General features: G+C 35.7%; 1 protein-coding gene across 5 annotated transcripts in view; it reads right to left on the bottom strand.

Moving 5' to 3' along the window:
• Positions 1-18,538, bottom strand: part of PARD3 (par-3 family cell polarity regulator) — a 1,150,653-nt gene that overhangs the window by 376,858 nt on the left and 755,257 nt on the right. For 4 of the 5 annotated variants that reach the window (XM_053713848.1, XM_053713850.1, XM_053713851.1 and 1 more), the window contains exon 18: positions 11,321-11,365. The exons of the other annotated variant lie outside the window; for it this stretch is intronic. In XM_053713848.1, coding sequence (XP_053569823.1) covers positions 11,321-11,365 — 45 coding nt within the window. The remainder of the gene's footprint in view (positions 1-11,320; positions 11,366-18,538) is intronic. 5 annotated transcript variants of the gene reach the window in all.

Genomic DNA, 18,538 nt, shown 5'->3' with positions numbered 1-18,538 from the left:
GTACACCTGGTCTATCCCATTCCTTTGTAATAATTTCTGAAAACCTCTTAGGGATTGGAAAAACATCAGTGTAAACAGGCACTGCAAAGTATTTGTCCATTTTACACAATTTCTCTGGGACTACAATGGTGTCACATTCATCCAGAGTCGCTAAAACCTCCCTGAGCAACAAGCGGAGGTGTTCAAGCTTAAATTTAAATGCTGTCATTTCAGAGTCAGACTGAAGTAACGCCTTCCCTGAATCAGAAATGTCACCCACAGATAGAAGCTCTCCTGCTTCGGCTTCTGTACATTGTGAGGGTATATCAGACATAGCTACTAAAGCGTCAGAAGGCTCTGTATTTGTTCTAGCCCCTGAGCTGTCTGGCTTTCCTTGTAACCCTGGCAGTTTGGACAATACTTCTGTGAGAGTATGATTCATGTCTTGTAAGGTAAACGCATTGGACGCGCCAGATGTACTTGGCGTCACTTGCGCGGGAGATATAGGTTCTGACACATTGGGAGAGCTAGATGGTTTAACCTCCCTTTTGTCAGTCTGAGAAACCTCTGGTGATAAATCTTTAAAGGCCATTATATGGTCTTTATAACTTATAGAAAGGTCAGTGCATTTGGTACACATTCTAAGAGGGGGTTCCACAATGGCTTCTAAACATAATGAACAAGGAGTTTCCTCTATGTCAGACATGTTTAAACAGACTAGTAATGAGACCAGCAAGCTTGGAAAACACTTTAATAAATGTGAAAAAGCAATTAAATAAAAACCGTACTGTACCTTTAAGAGAAAAAAACTACCATATAAACTGCAAAACAGTGTTAAAAAGTAGTAAACTCTACGATTTTTTTACAGTGTGTATAAGAGACTAAAGCAGCATTGCACCCACTTGCAAATGGATGATTAACCCCTTAGGCCCCAAACCGGATTAGAAAAACGGTAAAACCGTTAAAAAAAACCCAGTAAAACACACTGCCACAGCTCTGCTGTGGCTCCTACCTGCCCTTAAACACGATTTTTGCAGGAAAAAAACCCTCTATAGTGGTCCTAGACGCCAGAGGACTCCTTTAGGGAAGCTGGATGTCTCAGTCTGAATATCAACTGCGCATAAAGTGCGCGAAAATAGGCCCCTCTCACCATGCACTCAATGTCAGAGGGCCTTAAAAAAGTACTCCTAGGAGTAATCTAACAAGCCATGTGGAAAACTAGGCCCTATATAAAGATTTATCACCCTCAGAGAAAAAAACGTTTTTTCTGTAAGTTATGCAAACGTTTTTACACTAAGTAATATGAGAGTTAACATGAATATTACCCTTATCTTGTAAGCATGATCCCAGTCATTGTTAAATCACTGTATCAGGCTTACCTCAAATATACCAGACACTGTCAGCATTTTCTAGACCTTATCATCTCTCTAGAAAAAAAAATACTGAACATACCTCAAAGCAGGTGATCTGCAAACCGTCCCCCCAACTGAAATTTTCTTTCCATACTCTTCAGTTATGTGTGAGAACAGCAATGGACCTTAGTTACAAACCGCTAAGATCATCAACCTCCAGGCAGATTCTTCTTCCAATTTCTGCCTGAGAGTAAAACAGTACAACGCCGGTACCGTTTAAAAATAAACTCTTGATTGAAGGTAAAAACTACACTAAGTCACCACATATCTCTTGATACTTCCTTTCTTGTCGAGAGTTGCAAGAGAATGACTGGGGGTGGCAGTTAGGGGAGGAGCTATATAGACAGCTCTGCCGTGGGTGTCCTCTTGCAACTTCCTGTTGGGAAGGAGAATATCCCACAAGTAATGGATTAACCCATGGACTGGATAAACCTTTACAAGAGAAATTAACATTTTATTACCTTATATCGTCTATACCCCACCCCAATGGGAGTGTAATTTCTCCTGCTGGCTGAGTTTACACAGCTTAGCCTTAAAGGGACATAAAGCAGGATGAGATCTGTGCATATCCTAAAAGGGCTAATTAATTAAAAATAGTTTGCATACAAAAAATGTTTAAAAATTGCTGGCAAGTATTTTAAAATATTTTTCAAAAATTTGCAAAATGAATTACATAGCTAAGCTGCCTGAAGAAGCCAGCTCCACCCCGTATCGGTGTTTAGACACAGGCATTGTATTTCAACTTCACAGTTTCTATGCATGCTGCAGCAGATAATCACTATGCATTTTTGCATTCTACCAAAAGAACAATAGATATAGATACAGCCATAAAAGGAAATGTGAGTGGGGAGTTAGAGCTTTACAATTCAGAAACTAAAAAGAAAGGGTAATGACAAGGCACTGAATTATAAATGTGCAGGTAAAGTAATTAAAGTACATATAATTATATGTTGTCTCTATCCCAACTTGTTTTCGGTCGCTTTAAGGCCAAAAATGTTCAGGCTAGGTGGGGTATCAACTATTTCAAATGCCAATATAAGGGTAATGGAAATACTTGTAAACAATTTAATACACTGCAGCAGATAAAGTGGATAATTGGAAACAAATTAAAGGGGAAAAAATTGAGTAAACTGGAGAATTATAATCTATTTTTATTGTTGTTACATAGAAGATATTGCTTTTCCAATTGTTATATACAGTTATGTATACATATACAGTATGACCCACTTTGGGATTTCATTTCTATTTTATTTTTTAATGATAAAATATGATCACAATATCAGAATAAGCAACAATGTAAGCAGTAGGATTCTATTCTAGTGCCTTGAGTCAGATAACCAAATAAACTGTGGCCCCTTATAGCCCGTGGCCCTAGGCAAATGGCTAGGTTGTATTCTGGTTAATCTGGCTCTAATTGATGACATTTAATTCACTGAGATAAGCGCAATCTGTTCATTGAGATAAGAATATTTTAATGAAAAGCACATTCACACAGTTATAGAGGAACGTTGCCTATTGTAAATCTGTAAAAAAAAAAAAATAGGGACATTATTGTAGATTGTTAAAAAAAATTCTATTAATTTGGTAAAAAGCATAATCGCAGGAGAAATAAATGTAGGCAAATATATTCCTACAAATAGCTGCTAAATAAATATGTAACAAGTTTAATAATTGTATTAATTTTCTGTCTTGAACGCATTACTAAGCACTCCTGTATTTTTTTTCTTAAACATGAAGACTATTAAATTAATTGAGAATGCTTAGCAATTACTTTAAATACATCAACAGCAGTTTAAGTGCCAATGAATAATTTTAATAGGATTTAACCCTATGCATTTGCTCTTTTATTGTATGTTCAAACTGTAAGTATATTATTAAAGCTATTTACAAAATTCTGCAGGGCTTTCTGGGATACTAATAAAATTACAACCTGTAATTTTACTTATTCTCAGTTTAACAAAAGTGTGATATTAAATAAACTAGTTTAATAAAAGTATTGAAAATATGTTTAAAAATAAATAAATCTATTTTTTATTGTTTATTAATCAGCACCTGCACAAGTAATGAGCATGATTTGAAATTCATATACAGAATATTAATTGAATGCAGCTACACCATTTTGTATAGGCGACAACTGCAAAGACCAGGATTGTATGAGAGACAGCTCATTAAGGGATCACAAATGAATTAACTATTTGTCATTTACAAGGTGACAATAGGTTTTTTTCACGTTTTAATTGCACTTTATTCCTTATGATAAAGTAAAACTGTACTCAGCACTACTTGTATTATGCCAATAGCAGACCAGTATCTCAAGGGACTCAAAAATATTATATATTTTATACATTTCAAACTACCCTGATTTACAAGAAACAAAGAAAAAAAGTAGAAGCTGATGGTATACTAAGCAGATAAAATGAGATAAGTAATATTCTTACTGCAGAGTTAAAGGGACACAAAACCCAAATTTTCTCTTTCATGATTCAGATACAGCAAGCAATTTTAAGTGCTACATTGTAGCCATCAATCAGCAAGCGCTGCCCAGGTTCTGAACCAAAATGGTCCTATACTCCTAAGCTTACATTCCTGATTTTTCAAATAAAGATAGCAAGAGTACGAAGAAAAGATTACAATAGGAGTAACTTAGAAAGTTGCTTAAAATTGCATGTTCTATCAGATTCTATCTGAATCATAAAAGAAAGAAAAATGGGGTTTTGTGTCCCTTTAAATAAAGGACACAGAAAATATGGGTACTCAATGCACCAACTATGGTGTCAAACTATCAAACATAGGGAGGGGGCAATATGAAGTCTATTAACTCTTTAATGCTGTACTGTCACAATAATGTATTATTATTAACTGTAAGAGAGAAAGGCTACAAAAGCTTTGGTTATGCATGAGTATTCGCACTGCTTCTGTGACATCCTTTATTTTCATGGAGTGTAAACTCCTGCACTAACCGGTTCCTGCTCATCCGCTTAGGTTTTCAGTAGGGTAAATGGGCCATGCATAGCTGCCGCTTAACACCTCTGTAACCTCTGCACCAAACTGTAAACATCCAAAAGATCAGACAGTGCAAATAAACAACAGAAAGAAAAATAATTAAAGCTCTATTACAGTGCCTGGTGCTCACGAGATATTTACTTTACATTTCTTATCAATCTAATTGCATTCAACTTCTGGCTACAAACAAGACTTCTGCAACTGGTTTGAATTTAAATGCAGAGGAAACCTGCGAAAAAAAAAAGATTTATTAGCATAATCTTGACACCTTTTCCCTTGTGTCTCCATTATATATGGAGTAACACTCAATCCCTTTCAGTAAAACATATTAACCTCTAAACCTTTCAAACCACATCAAGAAACGCAATTATTTTATAGCATTGTTCTAGCAAAAGTTATAACAAAAGAGAGAGAAGACAGCATTCTCTCTTCAGTCTTTATGGTTACTAAAAAGGTTTAATATTAATTTAATAATAATGCATTTTTCATGCATGCATCAGGGGGCTTTGGGGTTAAATACATACCCTTTAACCTATAAGACTACAGATTGCTATTAAAATAAATAAAATCTCCCATTTCTGAAGCTTTGGATGCAGCATTGGGGCCTTAGGCTTACCATAAGTCCCAGTTTGACTGGGATTGCCCCTGTTTGGAGGCGCTGTCCCAGTGTCCCACCCAATTGTTCATTCTGTCCCAGTTTGTCAGGTGTCTGGTATTTGACCGGACAGTCAGGTATTTCTTTTTGCTGTCTTTTTACAAAACAGACATTTTTTAGTCCATTCTGTCCATGTGCCTTACTGACTGCCTGACATACTTTGTTTACAGTCAGTGGCACTGTGAAACTAAGTAGTACAGCGCTGAATAGCGCAGAAGTGGGTGACGTCAGTCACAGATGTGTGGCTAGCGTGAGGGTCAGCAACATGTGAAGTACAAAGCACTATGGGACATGCAGTTGCCATGGTAGCAAGACATTAACAGTCCATCCGGGGTGACACATTAACCCCAGCAGTGCCAGTGACTAGGGAAGGGTATTCTCCTGGCACACCTGGCTTTCCGGTCACATAATGAGCATCAGGCTGCAAGTCAAGGGCTACTGCTGTTCACTGAGCAGGCATTGCTATAGCAGCAGCTACATTCGCTCAGTAGCAGACACTATAGCTATATATGTAACGTTATTTATCCAGTGTGTGCAGTGCATGGGTATGTTACGTTTACAATAAAGCTATGTGAACATTAGAAAACATTTCCACTGTATGCTTAGTCCTTTCCATAACAACAGTGACAGAGCACCGCCATCTTGTTATAAGACCTTTGCCTTAGCAGTTCACGTCCGGTTTAAGTGTGCACATGTGTGCAGAGTCTGTGTGCTAGGTAAGTGCCCGTTGTAAGTTGCACATTACCTCTGTAATATGTGCATCAGGGGCTGCTCTGTAATGGGGACATTTCCCGTCTGGCATTCTGGGGAACTGTTTAGCAAAAGCTGCCCTTTGCGATAGGTAGTGATCACAAAGGTTAATTTACTCTCTGGAAAATTAGTTCCGGTCGGCAATCGCCACACCCCCTCGACCATGCCCCTGACCACACCCCCACTGGAACTACACCAGGTGGTCCTAGTTTCACTTCTAAAAATTATGGTATGCATTAGTGCTTAGGGGTTTGAGCGAGAGAGGCCCAAAGCGCTAGTTAAGTAGTAACTTAGCTTCTCCACCACCTAAAGAGTTCCAATATCCAGAACCGATCGTGATGATTGACAGCCCCTGCTTGCACACAGCCAATTGCAGCAGTTTGTGCAATGCTAAATGCCAAGATTAATAAACGGGGCCTTTTATTTATTATTCTCTCTCATATATCTATATCTCTATATATCTATATCTAAGTATCTATCTGAACATGGAAATGGATTGCACTTTCAAACTGGAAGTAGGTACACATCCCACTCACAGCTCTGGGTGCTCACCTGCACTCATAGACAGAAGAATTGGGTGCAAAGTCCCTAAAAAAAAAAAAGTATGTGTTGTTTTTAGGGTTTAAAGCACATGCTTTTTTACAATGATAGCTTTGTTTTGAAGGTGGATAATTTGATTGTAAGCAATTTGGGTTTTTCTATGTGCATTTGATAAAACATCTAAATGTGCCAACATTTTATGCTATTAATAAATTGTTTTTAATGAGTTCTCATACTTTCCACAACCTGCTTAATACCTTTTATGTTAAACTTGCATTACTGGGGTTCTTGTAATAACTGCTTCCTTTACAGTAAGTATATACACACACACAAAAATATTTATAAGTTCCCAACTCAAAGGTGCATTTTATACACAGACACAATCAACTGTTATTAGAACAGATGTATATTAAGCAATAAGTAAACAAACCAGCAAAACTGAAGTCTACAAGTGATTTTCAAAGGAATAACCCCTAAACGCACTGGGGCAAATGCTTCCTTTACTCTTTCACCTGTAACTGTCTTTGCAATAAGAGTTTGCAAAAATCAATGGGTCAGCACTGAAAGCTTAAAGTGCCGGATTACCATGGAAACTCTGCAATCAAATGAAAGAGGTGGAAAGTGAAAAAGGTGGAAAGTAAATACTCAAGTGAAATATTGGACATAAAAACATCTTAAATGTTGTAAAAAGAAAAAAAAATGTTTTCAGTAGAAGTGGACAAGCGTGGCACACAACCTCATAAGGTGAACGATGGATTCTAGCTAGGCTATTAATGACCTGTCACTACAGAGTTAAATAAAAAAAATGTATATGTGATCACAGGTCTGAATTTACAACCTACTGTTTTACAAATGTTCCTGGTCTCAGGTGCAGTTTAAATAAATAAATGAAAGGAACACTGTTCTGAAAAACATCTCAACATGCATACTGAAACATGCAAAATGAAAGTGCCATAGCACTGTAACAATATTCCCCTTAATGTGTTACTTTCCAATGACTTGTTATATCAGCTCTAGTCTAAAGAGTATGAGAAATTGCTCCTTTAGGTTTAGTTTTAATATGAAATTGCTGTAGTTGCTAACAAACAGCAATCCAATCTAAAGGGCTGAGCTTGCAGGGAGAGCATTTCTTGTTATCTCAAATATCACTAACCAAAGAACAGTTTTTTTTAAAAGGCCCACCTTGGCAATTTTAAGACACCGGGCATGCGCAAACTACCGTGCCCAAGCATGAAACATCTTGCTCAACACGGAGAGAATTCCTTTTCACAAAGCCTTCAGTGATGAATACATCACAATGAGGAGGGGTCTGGAGGTCATTTCATATCAGCCGAAGGCCACAAACTAAGTGATCTTGTAATAACAAAAATGTATACATTATCTGTGGGCTACAGGAAGATTAAAAGGACATTAATAAGGAAGTAAATATTTAGTGTTGACTGTCCCTTTAAAGATAGGATCAACCCTTTGTATGCAAAGGAGTACAGCATTGATTGGTATCCAATTTGTTAACAGGAGTTTGCCCTCTCCACAACAATTTTGTCTGCAATACCAATGCGACTAAAGATGTCTAGTACCTTCTCTGCCTTTACAAATAAATCCAAATTAATCAGAAACTAAACTTGTGTACCACTGTGTCTTGGATTAACTCAATAATTAATTTATTTCACGGCAAATTATTTGCTTCTGGATTGGTAATTACTCCCCTTTATGTAACTTAATAGATTTCATTTTCAACTTATTTGTATATATTTTTAAAAAGAAATTAAAATAATTTGCATAGCGAAATAAAAACTATTTTATCAAGAAAAAGTAACCCATTGACATAAGCAAGTCACATTTTTCTCCATAGGTGCGGCTTCTCAACAATGACAAATATATTTAAAGTAGAGAAGAAATGATATACTACTTATGAGAAACTAAGATGGCTTTGTTCTAATTCTACCAAAATATCTTTTATGTCATTTAGTTCATTCTAAAGAATAATGTTACTGGTGTTTCACAACTTCTAGTGGCACAGCGTCTCCTTCTACCTGTTGCGCGTGTTTAGTTTAATAAAAGCAAAAATCCAAATTAATCAATTTAAAGAGACAGTCTAACCAAAATTAAACTTCCATGATCCAGATAGAGTGTATATATATATATATATATATATATATATATATATATATATATATATATATATATATATATATATATATATATATATATATACTGTATATATATATATATATATATACTGTATATATATATATATATATATATATATATATATATATATACTGTATATATATATATATATATACTGTATATATATATATATATATATATATATATATACTATATATATATATATATATATATATATATATATATACTGTATATATATATATATATATATATATATATATATATATATATATATATATATACACACACACACAGTATATATATATATATATATATATATATATATATATATATATATATATATATATATATATACATATATATATATACACACACATACACACATTACACACATGCATGCTTATACATAGTCCACTCATCGTTAAAGATAGGAAACATTGCTGCAGTTTCAGCCGACCGGACAAATGGAGATTTTGAGTATGTACAGTATATATCTCCCTAGGACTTATTTAATGGGCACATCACCTGGACGATTTTACTGACCCATATATGCTATAATGTAAGCTAATATTAAGGTAAAATTAGCCAACATTAAATTGTTTTCAATATGTTCTGCACAAATAGTTATTAAATTATGTTAATACAAATAATTTGTGCTACACAAATACAATTTGAAGGTGTATCCTCAAACACTGAAAGCAGTTAAATTCTAAGCAAGTAGTTAGAATGCCTTTCATACTCCTATAAAAGAAATAATGTCTCTACATAACAGGGTTAGGCCTAATTAAAATAGCATTCAAAAGGTCAAAAGCTATCTTGAATTAATAAATCACAAAAAATCATAATTGCACAAGGCACATTATTTTAATTGCTGAGGGGGGAAAAACATCATTCTGCAGAAGTCATTTTTCATAGATTGTTCCTTTGAAAAATGAAATCTACTTAACTACATAATTTATTGAACAGCTGCTATCACATAATTCTTCTTGGTGTGGGAATCGTTGAGGGCTAAATTCAGGGTCAGGCAAGTTTTGTTCTGTACTTTGTATAAACGGAATACAAGTTCGATGAGACAAGGATACATGTTTATTCATCTACCTCTAAATGTATAGAAAACTAAAGGAAGTATTTAACCATTTCACCAAGGCTTTGTTCCAATGGTATTCTTTGTTAAAGAGATATCTAGTTAGTTTTGCAAGAATGTTGTTTTGTAGGAATGTTATCCATTTGCAAGAAAACTAGATGGCAGCACTATTTCCTGACATTAAGTTACAGACACCTAACTAGATATCTCTTTAACAAAGAATACAAGGGAAACAAAGCTAATTTGATCATGGAAGCAAACTGAAAGTTTGTTTTTTTATATTGTGTGCTCTGTCTAAATCACAAATAAATGGTTGGGTTTCATATCCCTTTAATAGAAGTCATTTGGAAAGTTCTTTAAAATTGCATGTTCTTTCTGAATTCATATCCCTTTAAAGGGACAGTAAAGTCAAAATTAAACTTATATGGATTGGATAGAGCACAACATTTTAAACAACTTTCCAATATACTTCTAATACCAATTTTACTTAGTTCTCTAGGTATCCTTTGTTAAAGAGTAATCATAAGTGAGCTCAGGATTGCGCAAAAAAGAATAAATTGGAAAGTTGTTTAAAAGTGCATGCTCTGGATAATGCAAGGGACATAAAACCCCATTTTTTCTTTTCTTTCATGATTCAGAAAGAACATACAATTTTTAACAACTTTCCAATTTACTTCTAGACGGCAGCAATATTTCCTGTCATGTAGTGCTCCAGACATAAGGACGCTACCTATCTAGATATCTCTTCAGCAAAGATCAAGAAGAGAACGACATAAATTTGATAATAGAAGTAAATTAGAAACTTTTTTTAAATATATTCTCTATCTGAATCATAAAATAAAAAGAATTGGGTTTCATGTCCCTTTAAAGGCAATTGAACATTTAATACGCCTTAGAATGGTATATCTTCCATTCACTTGTCACCAACTAGCTTTAGATTCTGATTCCTTGTTGTATCACTGCCTTTATTTTTTATGCTTACAATTATGCCATAAAATCTCTCATAGCAACGTACTTCAAAAAAGCAGGTTAGCTCAGATATGAAAACGTATACAATGACATGTCATCTGTAAAAGCCAACAAGATAGGTGTTAATAAACCATAAAATAACAGATGTTAGCCATATATTTTTTAAAAAAATGTGTGGATTTTATCACGTATTTGTTTCAGAAATATTCTAGACAGACGCTAGCTACACAATTAAGGCCCATGTATGAAGACAGTTTGTGTAGCTAACTATGCACTGACTGAAGAGGTTAAAAAATAAGTCGACAAGGTAGAAAATAAAAGCAGTCCCGACTCCCAAGGCACATCATTGTGACCATATAACAAATGGAGCAGAAAATCAGAAAGCAGTTTGCCAAAAGTATTATGCTTTTATTTTAACCTGTTCCCAAACCATTTAAAGGGTATAATCTATTTGTATAAATATGTTTGTTTCCTGATGCCAAAATGATCTTTCCTAATATATTTTTTTAGTTCTGTGGTGCTTTCTCCATCCAACATACACATGTACCTCTGAAATGGGCTATCTATTGCAGATAATGTTCTCCTTTGGGTGCAATGTCCTCATTCAATGGCTAAAGGGGACACATCCAGAATATGCTGTCCTAACGCTCAACAGAAAATAGTGAGTTATATTGCCATGCAAGCGCTGCAAAGGTCATGTTGACATGCAATCGGATTGGTACTTCTGTCTTAATCAGTTTTGGCCTATGTTTCTATAGCAACAGCATAATGTCTTACCTGAATTCTGGTCAGCCATTGCACTGATCCTAGCCTCGTCAGCTACTGTTAAAAGGTAAATGTAATAAGGTTAGCCCAGTTAGTGCCCACATTCCACATGCATCAAACAAATTAATGGAACATTAAAATGCAATGCTACAAGTCCATGCAAAATGGCTCCCCAGGGATATTTATAAATACATTGGAAAATTAAAATACTTCATGCAGTTTTGTTGGCTGCAAACCACTGGAACATTTGTTATTGCATGTTAGAATCGCCCACTTGCATAAGAATTAAAACTGTTAATTATTTTCATAATCTGTTCATGCCGCAAGCAAGATATTTTTTCTTTCTTTACCACAAATACTAAATATATTAGTAATAATTGCATGGTCTCTTGCCCTAAATTGATGATGCAAAGCTTCTATCTGCTTTCCAGTGTAAAGTAAAATAAATAAATAAATAATAATTAATAGTAGTAGCTACAGCTAACAAATTAATATTTGCTATTAAATATAATGGTGCTGTGCTGTCAGCATTAGCTGTCTTTTTGGTGCAGAAATTTGTATTTTAACAGCAAATTAGAGTTTGGTCTGTTGCAAAATAAAATAAAAAAAATACAATAAAAAAAAAAAAGCAGCAAAAATATATTGTCCTTGTGAGAAATAACACATATAAACACATATACACCAACTGCTTTGGGTTAGAAACCCATCTTCAGTATAAATATATAATATAATTGGCTAGCGCTAGGATAAATGCACTCGCAGTGATCATAGCAAAATCACTGAAAATGGCATTGAAAATGTATTAAGGAACAAGAACTGGTGTGGTTTTCTCACACCAGTGGTATTGAAGTGAAGGGATAAAGCTGTATATCTCTACTCTACATGTACTCTACTAATATGATAAAGAGTGAACAACCAATATTTACTGCTCATGGCTCTATATAGTACTAATAACCTAGTATGTGATCATTTGTATGATGTATAATCCCCTCATTTATATAAAGGACGGGGGACTACTTTGTTTAAAGCCGCTATGGATAAGCAGTATATATAAGCAAACTGCATAAGAAAATAAACATGTTTTTTCTTTCAGGATTCAGATTGAACATACAATTTTACACTTTACTTTTATTACCAAATCTGCTTAATATCCCAAATCACTTGCTAAAGGAGCAAGAGTGCACTACTGTGAGCTAGCTGAACAGATCCAATCAGCAAATCACAAGAGACAAATGTGTGCAGGCACCAATTACCAAGCTAGCTCACACTAGTGTAGGATATGTACATATTCTTTCCTTTTTATAACAATGGATACCAAGAAAACAAAGTATATTCGAAATCAGAAGTGAATTTAAAAGTCTTGACATGCTCTATTTGAATCATGCAAGTTTAATTTTGACTTTCCTATAAACATGATCACACCATTGATAAAAATAAACATTCCATTTGTGCACCATTTAATCAGATTATCCCTGTAAAATAATCTCTGCAATTCCCAGAGCTTGATGGCAGCTAAAAGAAATTATATATATATATATATATATATATATATATATATATATATATATATATATATATATATATATATATATATATATATATATATATATATATATAAATATATTTAGGGGGATATCTGTGTGTGCAGGTGACTATTACTGTGCATAATTATTAGGCAACTTAACAAAAAACAAATATATACCCATTTCAATTATTTATTTTTACCAGTGAAACCAATATAACATCTCAACATTCACAAATATACATTTCTGACATTCAAAAACAAAACAAAAACAAATCAGTGACCAATATAGCCACCTTTCTTTGCAAGGACACTCAAAAGCCTGCCATCCATGGATTCTGTCAGTGTTTTGATCTGTTCACCATCAACATTGCGTGCAGCAGCAACCACAGCCTCCCAGACACTGTTCAGAGAGGTGTACTGTTTTCCCTCCTTGTAAATCTCACATTTGATGATGGACCACAGGTTCTCAATGGGGTTCAGATCAGGTGAACAAGGAGGCCATGTCATTAGATTTTCTTCTTTTATACCCTTTCTTGCCAGCCACGCTGTGGAGTACTTGGACGCGTGTGATGGAGCATTGTCCTGCATGAAAATCATGTTTTTCTTGAAGGATGCAGACTTCTTCCTGTACCACTGCTTGAAGAAGGTGTCTTCCAGAAACTGGCAGTAGGACTGGGAGTTGAGCTTAACTCCATCCTCAACCCGAAAAGGCCCCACAAGCTCATCTTTGATGATACCAGCCCAAACCAGTACTCCACCTCCACCTTGCTGGCGTCTGAGTCGCACTGGAGCTCTCTGCCCTTTACCAATCCAGCCACGGGCCCATCCATCTGGCCCATCAAGACTCACTCTCATTTCATCAGTCCATAAAACCTTAGAAAAATCAGTCTTGAGATATTTCTTGGCCCAGTCTTGACGTTTCAGCTTGTGTGTCTTGTTCAGTGGTGGTCGTCTTTCAGCCTTTCTTACCTTGGCCATGTCTCTGAGTATTGCACACCTTGTGCTTTTGGGCACTCCAGTGATTTTGCAGCTCTGAAATATGGCCAAACTGGTGGCAAGTGGCATCTTGGCAGCTGCACGCTTGACTTTTCTCAGTTCATGGGCAGTTATTTTGCGCCTTTGTTTTTCCACACGCTTCTTGCGACCCTGTTGACTATTTTGAATGAAACGCTTGATTGTTCGATGATCACGCTTCAGAAGCTTTGCAATTTTAAGAGTGCTGCATCCCTCTGCAAGATATCTCACTATTTTTTACTTTTCTGAGCCTGTCAAGTCCTTCTTTTGACCCATTTTGCCAAAGGAAAGGAAGTTGCCTAATAATTATGCACACCTGATATAGGGTGTTGATGTCATTAGACCACACCCCTTCTCATTACAGAGATGCACATCACCTAATATGCTTAATTGGTAGTAGGCTTTCGAGCCTATACAGCTTGGAGTAAGACAACATGCATAAAGAGGATGATGTGGTCAAAATACTCATTTGCCTAATAATTCTGCACTCCCTGTATATATATGTGTGTGTGTGTGTGTGTGTGTGTGTGTGTGTGTGTGTGTGTGTACTAATATATAAATATATATATATGCATACAGAAGAGAGAAGCGCTTTAACAAGAACGAACAACAGCTCATCAGCTAGTTCTCTGGCGATTTACCACCTGGAGCAGCCTCTTTTAGACCAGTGTGCCTTTCACATTGGAAAACTACCCTGAAGCATATCAGTCTGATCCCGCCAGTTAAGGTCAGTCCAGCCCCGAAATACCAGGCAATTCTCCTTTGAACAAGGAACATGACAACCCCAGACGATCGTTTCGGCCTATTGGGCCTCATCGGTGAGGTGCAGCCACATTCCTCTAAGCAAGCACTGGCCAAGGAGTCCATATCTGGATGATGATGGCAGAAGGCCCACATATGCTGAACATAATAGTTTATTATTTTATATACACTGCATTGAACTACACTTATTGCAACTATAATAATAAATCATCTTAGCAGTCAGAATAATCATATTTTCAAGTGGTAAAATGGAAATGCTATAGGTCAGGAAAATAACCTGCCAACTAGGTGTGACAACCAAATGTCTATTTTCTCCCATGCTGCTTTGCTACACAAAGCTTTGCAGTACATTCTGGCAACCAATGGTTTAAATGGACATAGAACAACATTTGTTTTACATTATTATTTGTTTAAGAACAAACATATCTGACTATACAACATTCTTGCTATTTAGATCAGGGCTTGACCAGGGTCCCTAGAATTTACCAATGTCTCCTGTTTGGCTAATTCTAAAACTATTAATGTGCAAACAACTTTACATGGGTCCTAAATAGGAAAAAAAGTGAGTAGCTCCTCAATGTCCTAATTATTAAATAAATATGTCAACCCTAATTAGGATAAATGTAATTCTATATAACAGCTTACACTGTGGTGAGAAGTACTCAGTAGTAACACAACCACAAAAAAGTTGGAGACAAAAATATTCACAGCATGATTGTGTTAAAAAAATCTAGTATTAAGCTTTTTTTTAAAAATAATTCAATTTATTTTAAAAAAACATCCATTTTAATATGCTCTGACAGTTTTAAACAAACGCACAAAGACAAGCCAAATAAATTTATAGCGAGAAATTTAAATATTCATAAAAGTTTAAAGATAATAGGAAATCTAAGTCAGCCATATTTAATACTGATCATAACAAATTCACTGCTCATAATCTCTCAATTGTCTCCTGCTGAGAGTAGGGAGTGAGAATTACAGCCAGCAGCAGGGCAGGCACTAAGTCGTATTTTCTGCACCCTGCACTTAAGATACTGTAGGAATGATCCAGTTCAGAAACTGGATGATGACCTTTGAATAAGTCGTAGTATCTGGTTATCAGTACAAACAGTAGGCATCATAGACTCGGCTAACACTCATAACTCCTGACTATTACTGCCTGATACAAAATAAAAATGATATTTGCAGAATTAATCTCATTGCTAAGTGAGAAAGGAAATCACTGAACTGTATTTTTACTTTTGTCATTACAGATAACTCCATATCTTACCATTCCTTTTAAGCCACATGAATGAAAATAAACCAATGAAAAATACACAAATACAGACATTCCTTTCATCAAAAGATAATTAAAAAAAAAAAAAAGAGTTGGAAACCCAATCTACATTTCTGTGTATACTGTACCCATAGAACCTATGCTTAACATGACATCAAAAAATAAAAAAGGGAGATATTAAACTAATTTTTATTCAGTTTAAAAAAATAAAGAAAAATAAAGAAAAACATAATTTATGTAAGAACTTACCTGATAAATTAATTTCTTTCATATTAGCAAGAGTCCATGAGCTAGTGACGTATGGGATATACATTCCTACCAGGAGGGGCAAAGTTTCCCAAACCTCAAAATGCCTATAAATACACCCCTCACCACACCCACAAATCAGTTTAACGCATAGCCAAGAAGTGGGGTGATAAGAAAAAAGTGCAAAAGCATAAAAAATAAGGAATTGGAATAACTGTGCTTTATACAAAAAATCATAACCACCATAAAAAGGGTGGGCCTCATGGACTCTTGCTAATATGAAAGAAATGAATTTATCAGGTAAGTTCTTACATAAATTATGTTTTCTTTCATGTAATTAGCAAGAGTCCATGAGCTAGTGACGTATGGGATAATGACTACCCAAGATGTGGATCTCCCACGCAAGAGTCACTAGAGAGGGAGGGATAAAATAAAGACAGCCAATTCCGCTGAAAATAATCCACACCCAAAAATAAAGTTTAAATCTTATAATGAAAAAAAATGAAATTATAAGCAGAAGAATCAAACTGAAACAGCTGCCTGGAGTACTTTTCTACCAAAAACTGCTTCAGAAGAAGAAAACACATCGAAATGGTAGAATTTAGTAAAAGTATGCAAAGAAGACCAAGTTGCTGCTTTGCAAATCTGATCAACCGAAGCTTCATTCCTAAACGCCCAGGAAGTAGAAACTGACCTAGTAGAATGAGCTGTAATCCTTTGAGGCGGAGTTTTACCCGACTCGACATAAGCATGATGAATTAAAGATTTCAACCAAGATGCCAAAGAAATGGCAGAGGCCTTCTGACCTTTCCTAGAACCGGAAAAGATAACAAATAGACTAGAAGTCTTTCGGACATTCTTAGTAGCTTCAACATAATATTTCAAAGCTCTAACTACATCCAAAGAATGCAATGATCTCTCCTTAGAATTCTTAGGATTAGGACATAATGAAGGAACCACAATTTCTCTGCTAATGTTGTTAGAATTCACAACCTTAGGTAAACATTTAAAAGAAGTTCGCAACACCGCCTTATCCTGATGAAAAATCAGAAAAGGAGACTCACAAGAAAGAGCAGATAATTCAGAAACTCTTCTAGCAGAAGAGATGGCCAAAAGAAATAAAACTTTCCAAGAAAGTAATTTAATGTCCAATGAATGCATAGGTTCAAACGGAGGAGCTTGAAGAGCCCCCAGAACCAAATTCAAACTCCAAGGAGGAGAAATTGACTTAATGACAGGTTTTATACGAACCAAAGCTTGTACAAAACAATGAATATCAGGAAGATTAGCAATCTTTCTGTGAAAAAGAACAGAAAGAGCAGAGATTTGTCCTTTCAAGGAACTTGCAGAAAAACCTTTATCCAAACCATCCTGAAGAAACTGTAAAATTCTCGGAATTCTAAAAGAATGCCAGGAAAAATGATGAGAAAGACACCAAGAAATATAAGTCTTCCAGACTCGATAATATATCTTCCTAGATACAGATTTACGAGCCTGTAACATAGTATTAATCACAGAGTCAGAGAAACCTCTTTGACTAAGAATCAAGCGTTCAATCTCCATACCTTTAAATTTAAGGATTTGAGATCCTGATGGTAAAAAGGACCTTGCGACAAAAGGTCTGGTCTTAACGGAAGATTCCATGGTTGGCAAGAGGCCATCCGGACAAGATCCGCATACCAAAACCTGTGAGGCCATGCTGGAGCCACCAGCAGAACAAACGAGCATTCCTTCAGAATCTTGGAGATTACTCTTGGAAGAAGAACTAGAGGCGGAAAGATATAGGCAGGATGATACTTCCAAGGAAGTGACAATACATCCACTGCTTCCGCCTGAGGATCCCTGGATCTGGACAGATACCTGGGAAGTTTCTTGTTTAGATGAGAAGCCATCAGATCTATTTCTGGAAGTCCCCACATTTGAACAATCTGAAGAAATACCTCTGGGTGAAGAGACCATTCGCCCGGATGTAACGTTTGGCGACTGAGATAATCCGCTTCCCAATTGTCTATACCTGGGATATGAACCGCAGAAATTAGACAGGAGCTGGATTCCGCCCATACTAGTATTCGAGATACTTCTTTCATAGCCAGAGGACTGCGAGTCCCTCCTTGATGATTGATATATGCCACAGTTGTGACATTGTCTGTCTGAAAACAAATGAACGATTCTCTCTTTAGAAGAGGCCATGACTGAAGAGCTCTGAAAATTGCACGGAGTTCCAAAATATTGATTGGTAATCTCACCTCCTGAGATTCCAAAACCCCTTGTGCTGTCAGAGACCCCCAAACAGCTCCCCAACCTGTCAGACTTGCATCTGTTGAAATTACAGTCCAGGTCGGAAGAACAAAAGAAGCCCCCTGAATTAAACGATGGTGATCTGTCCACCACGTCAGAGAGTGTCGTA

This window comes from Bombina bombina, chromosome 5 (assembly GCF_027579735.1).
Source record: "Bombina bombina isolate aBomBom1 chromosome 5, aBomBom1.pri, whole genome shotgun sequence".
In the NCBI taxonomy this organism is placed as follows: Eukaryota; Metazoa; Chordata; class Amphibia; order Anura; family Bombinatoridae; genus Bombina; species Bombina bombina.
This window is presented reverse-complemented; position numbering and strand designations above follow the sequence as displayed.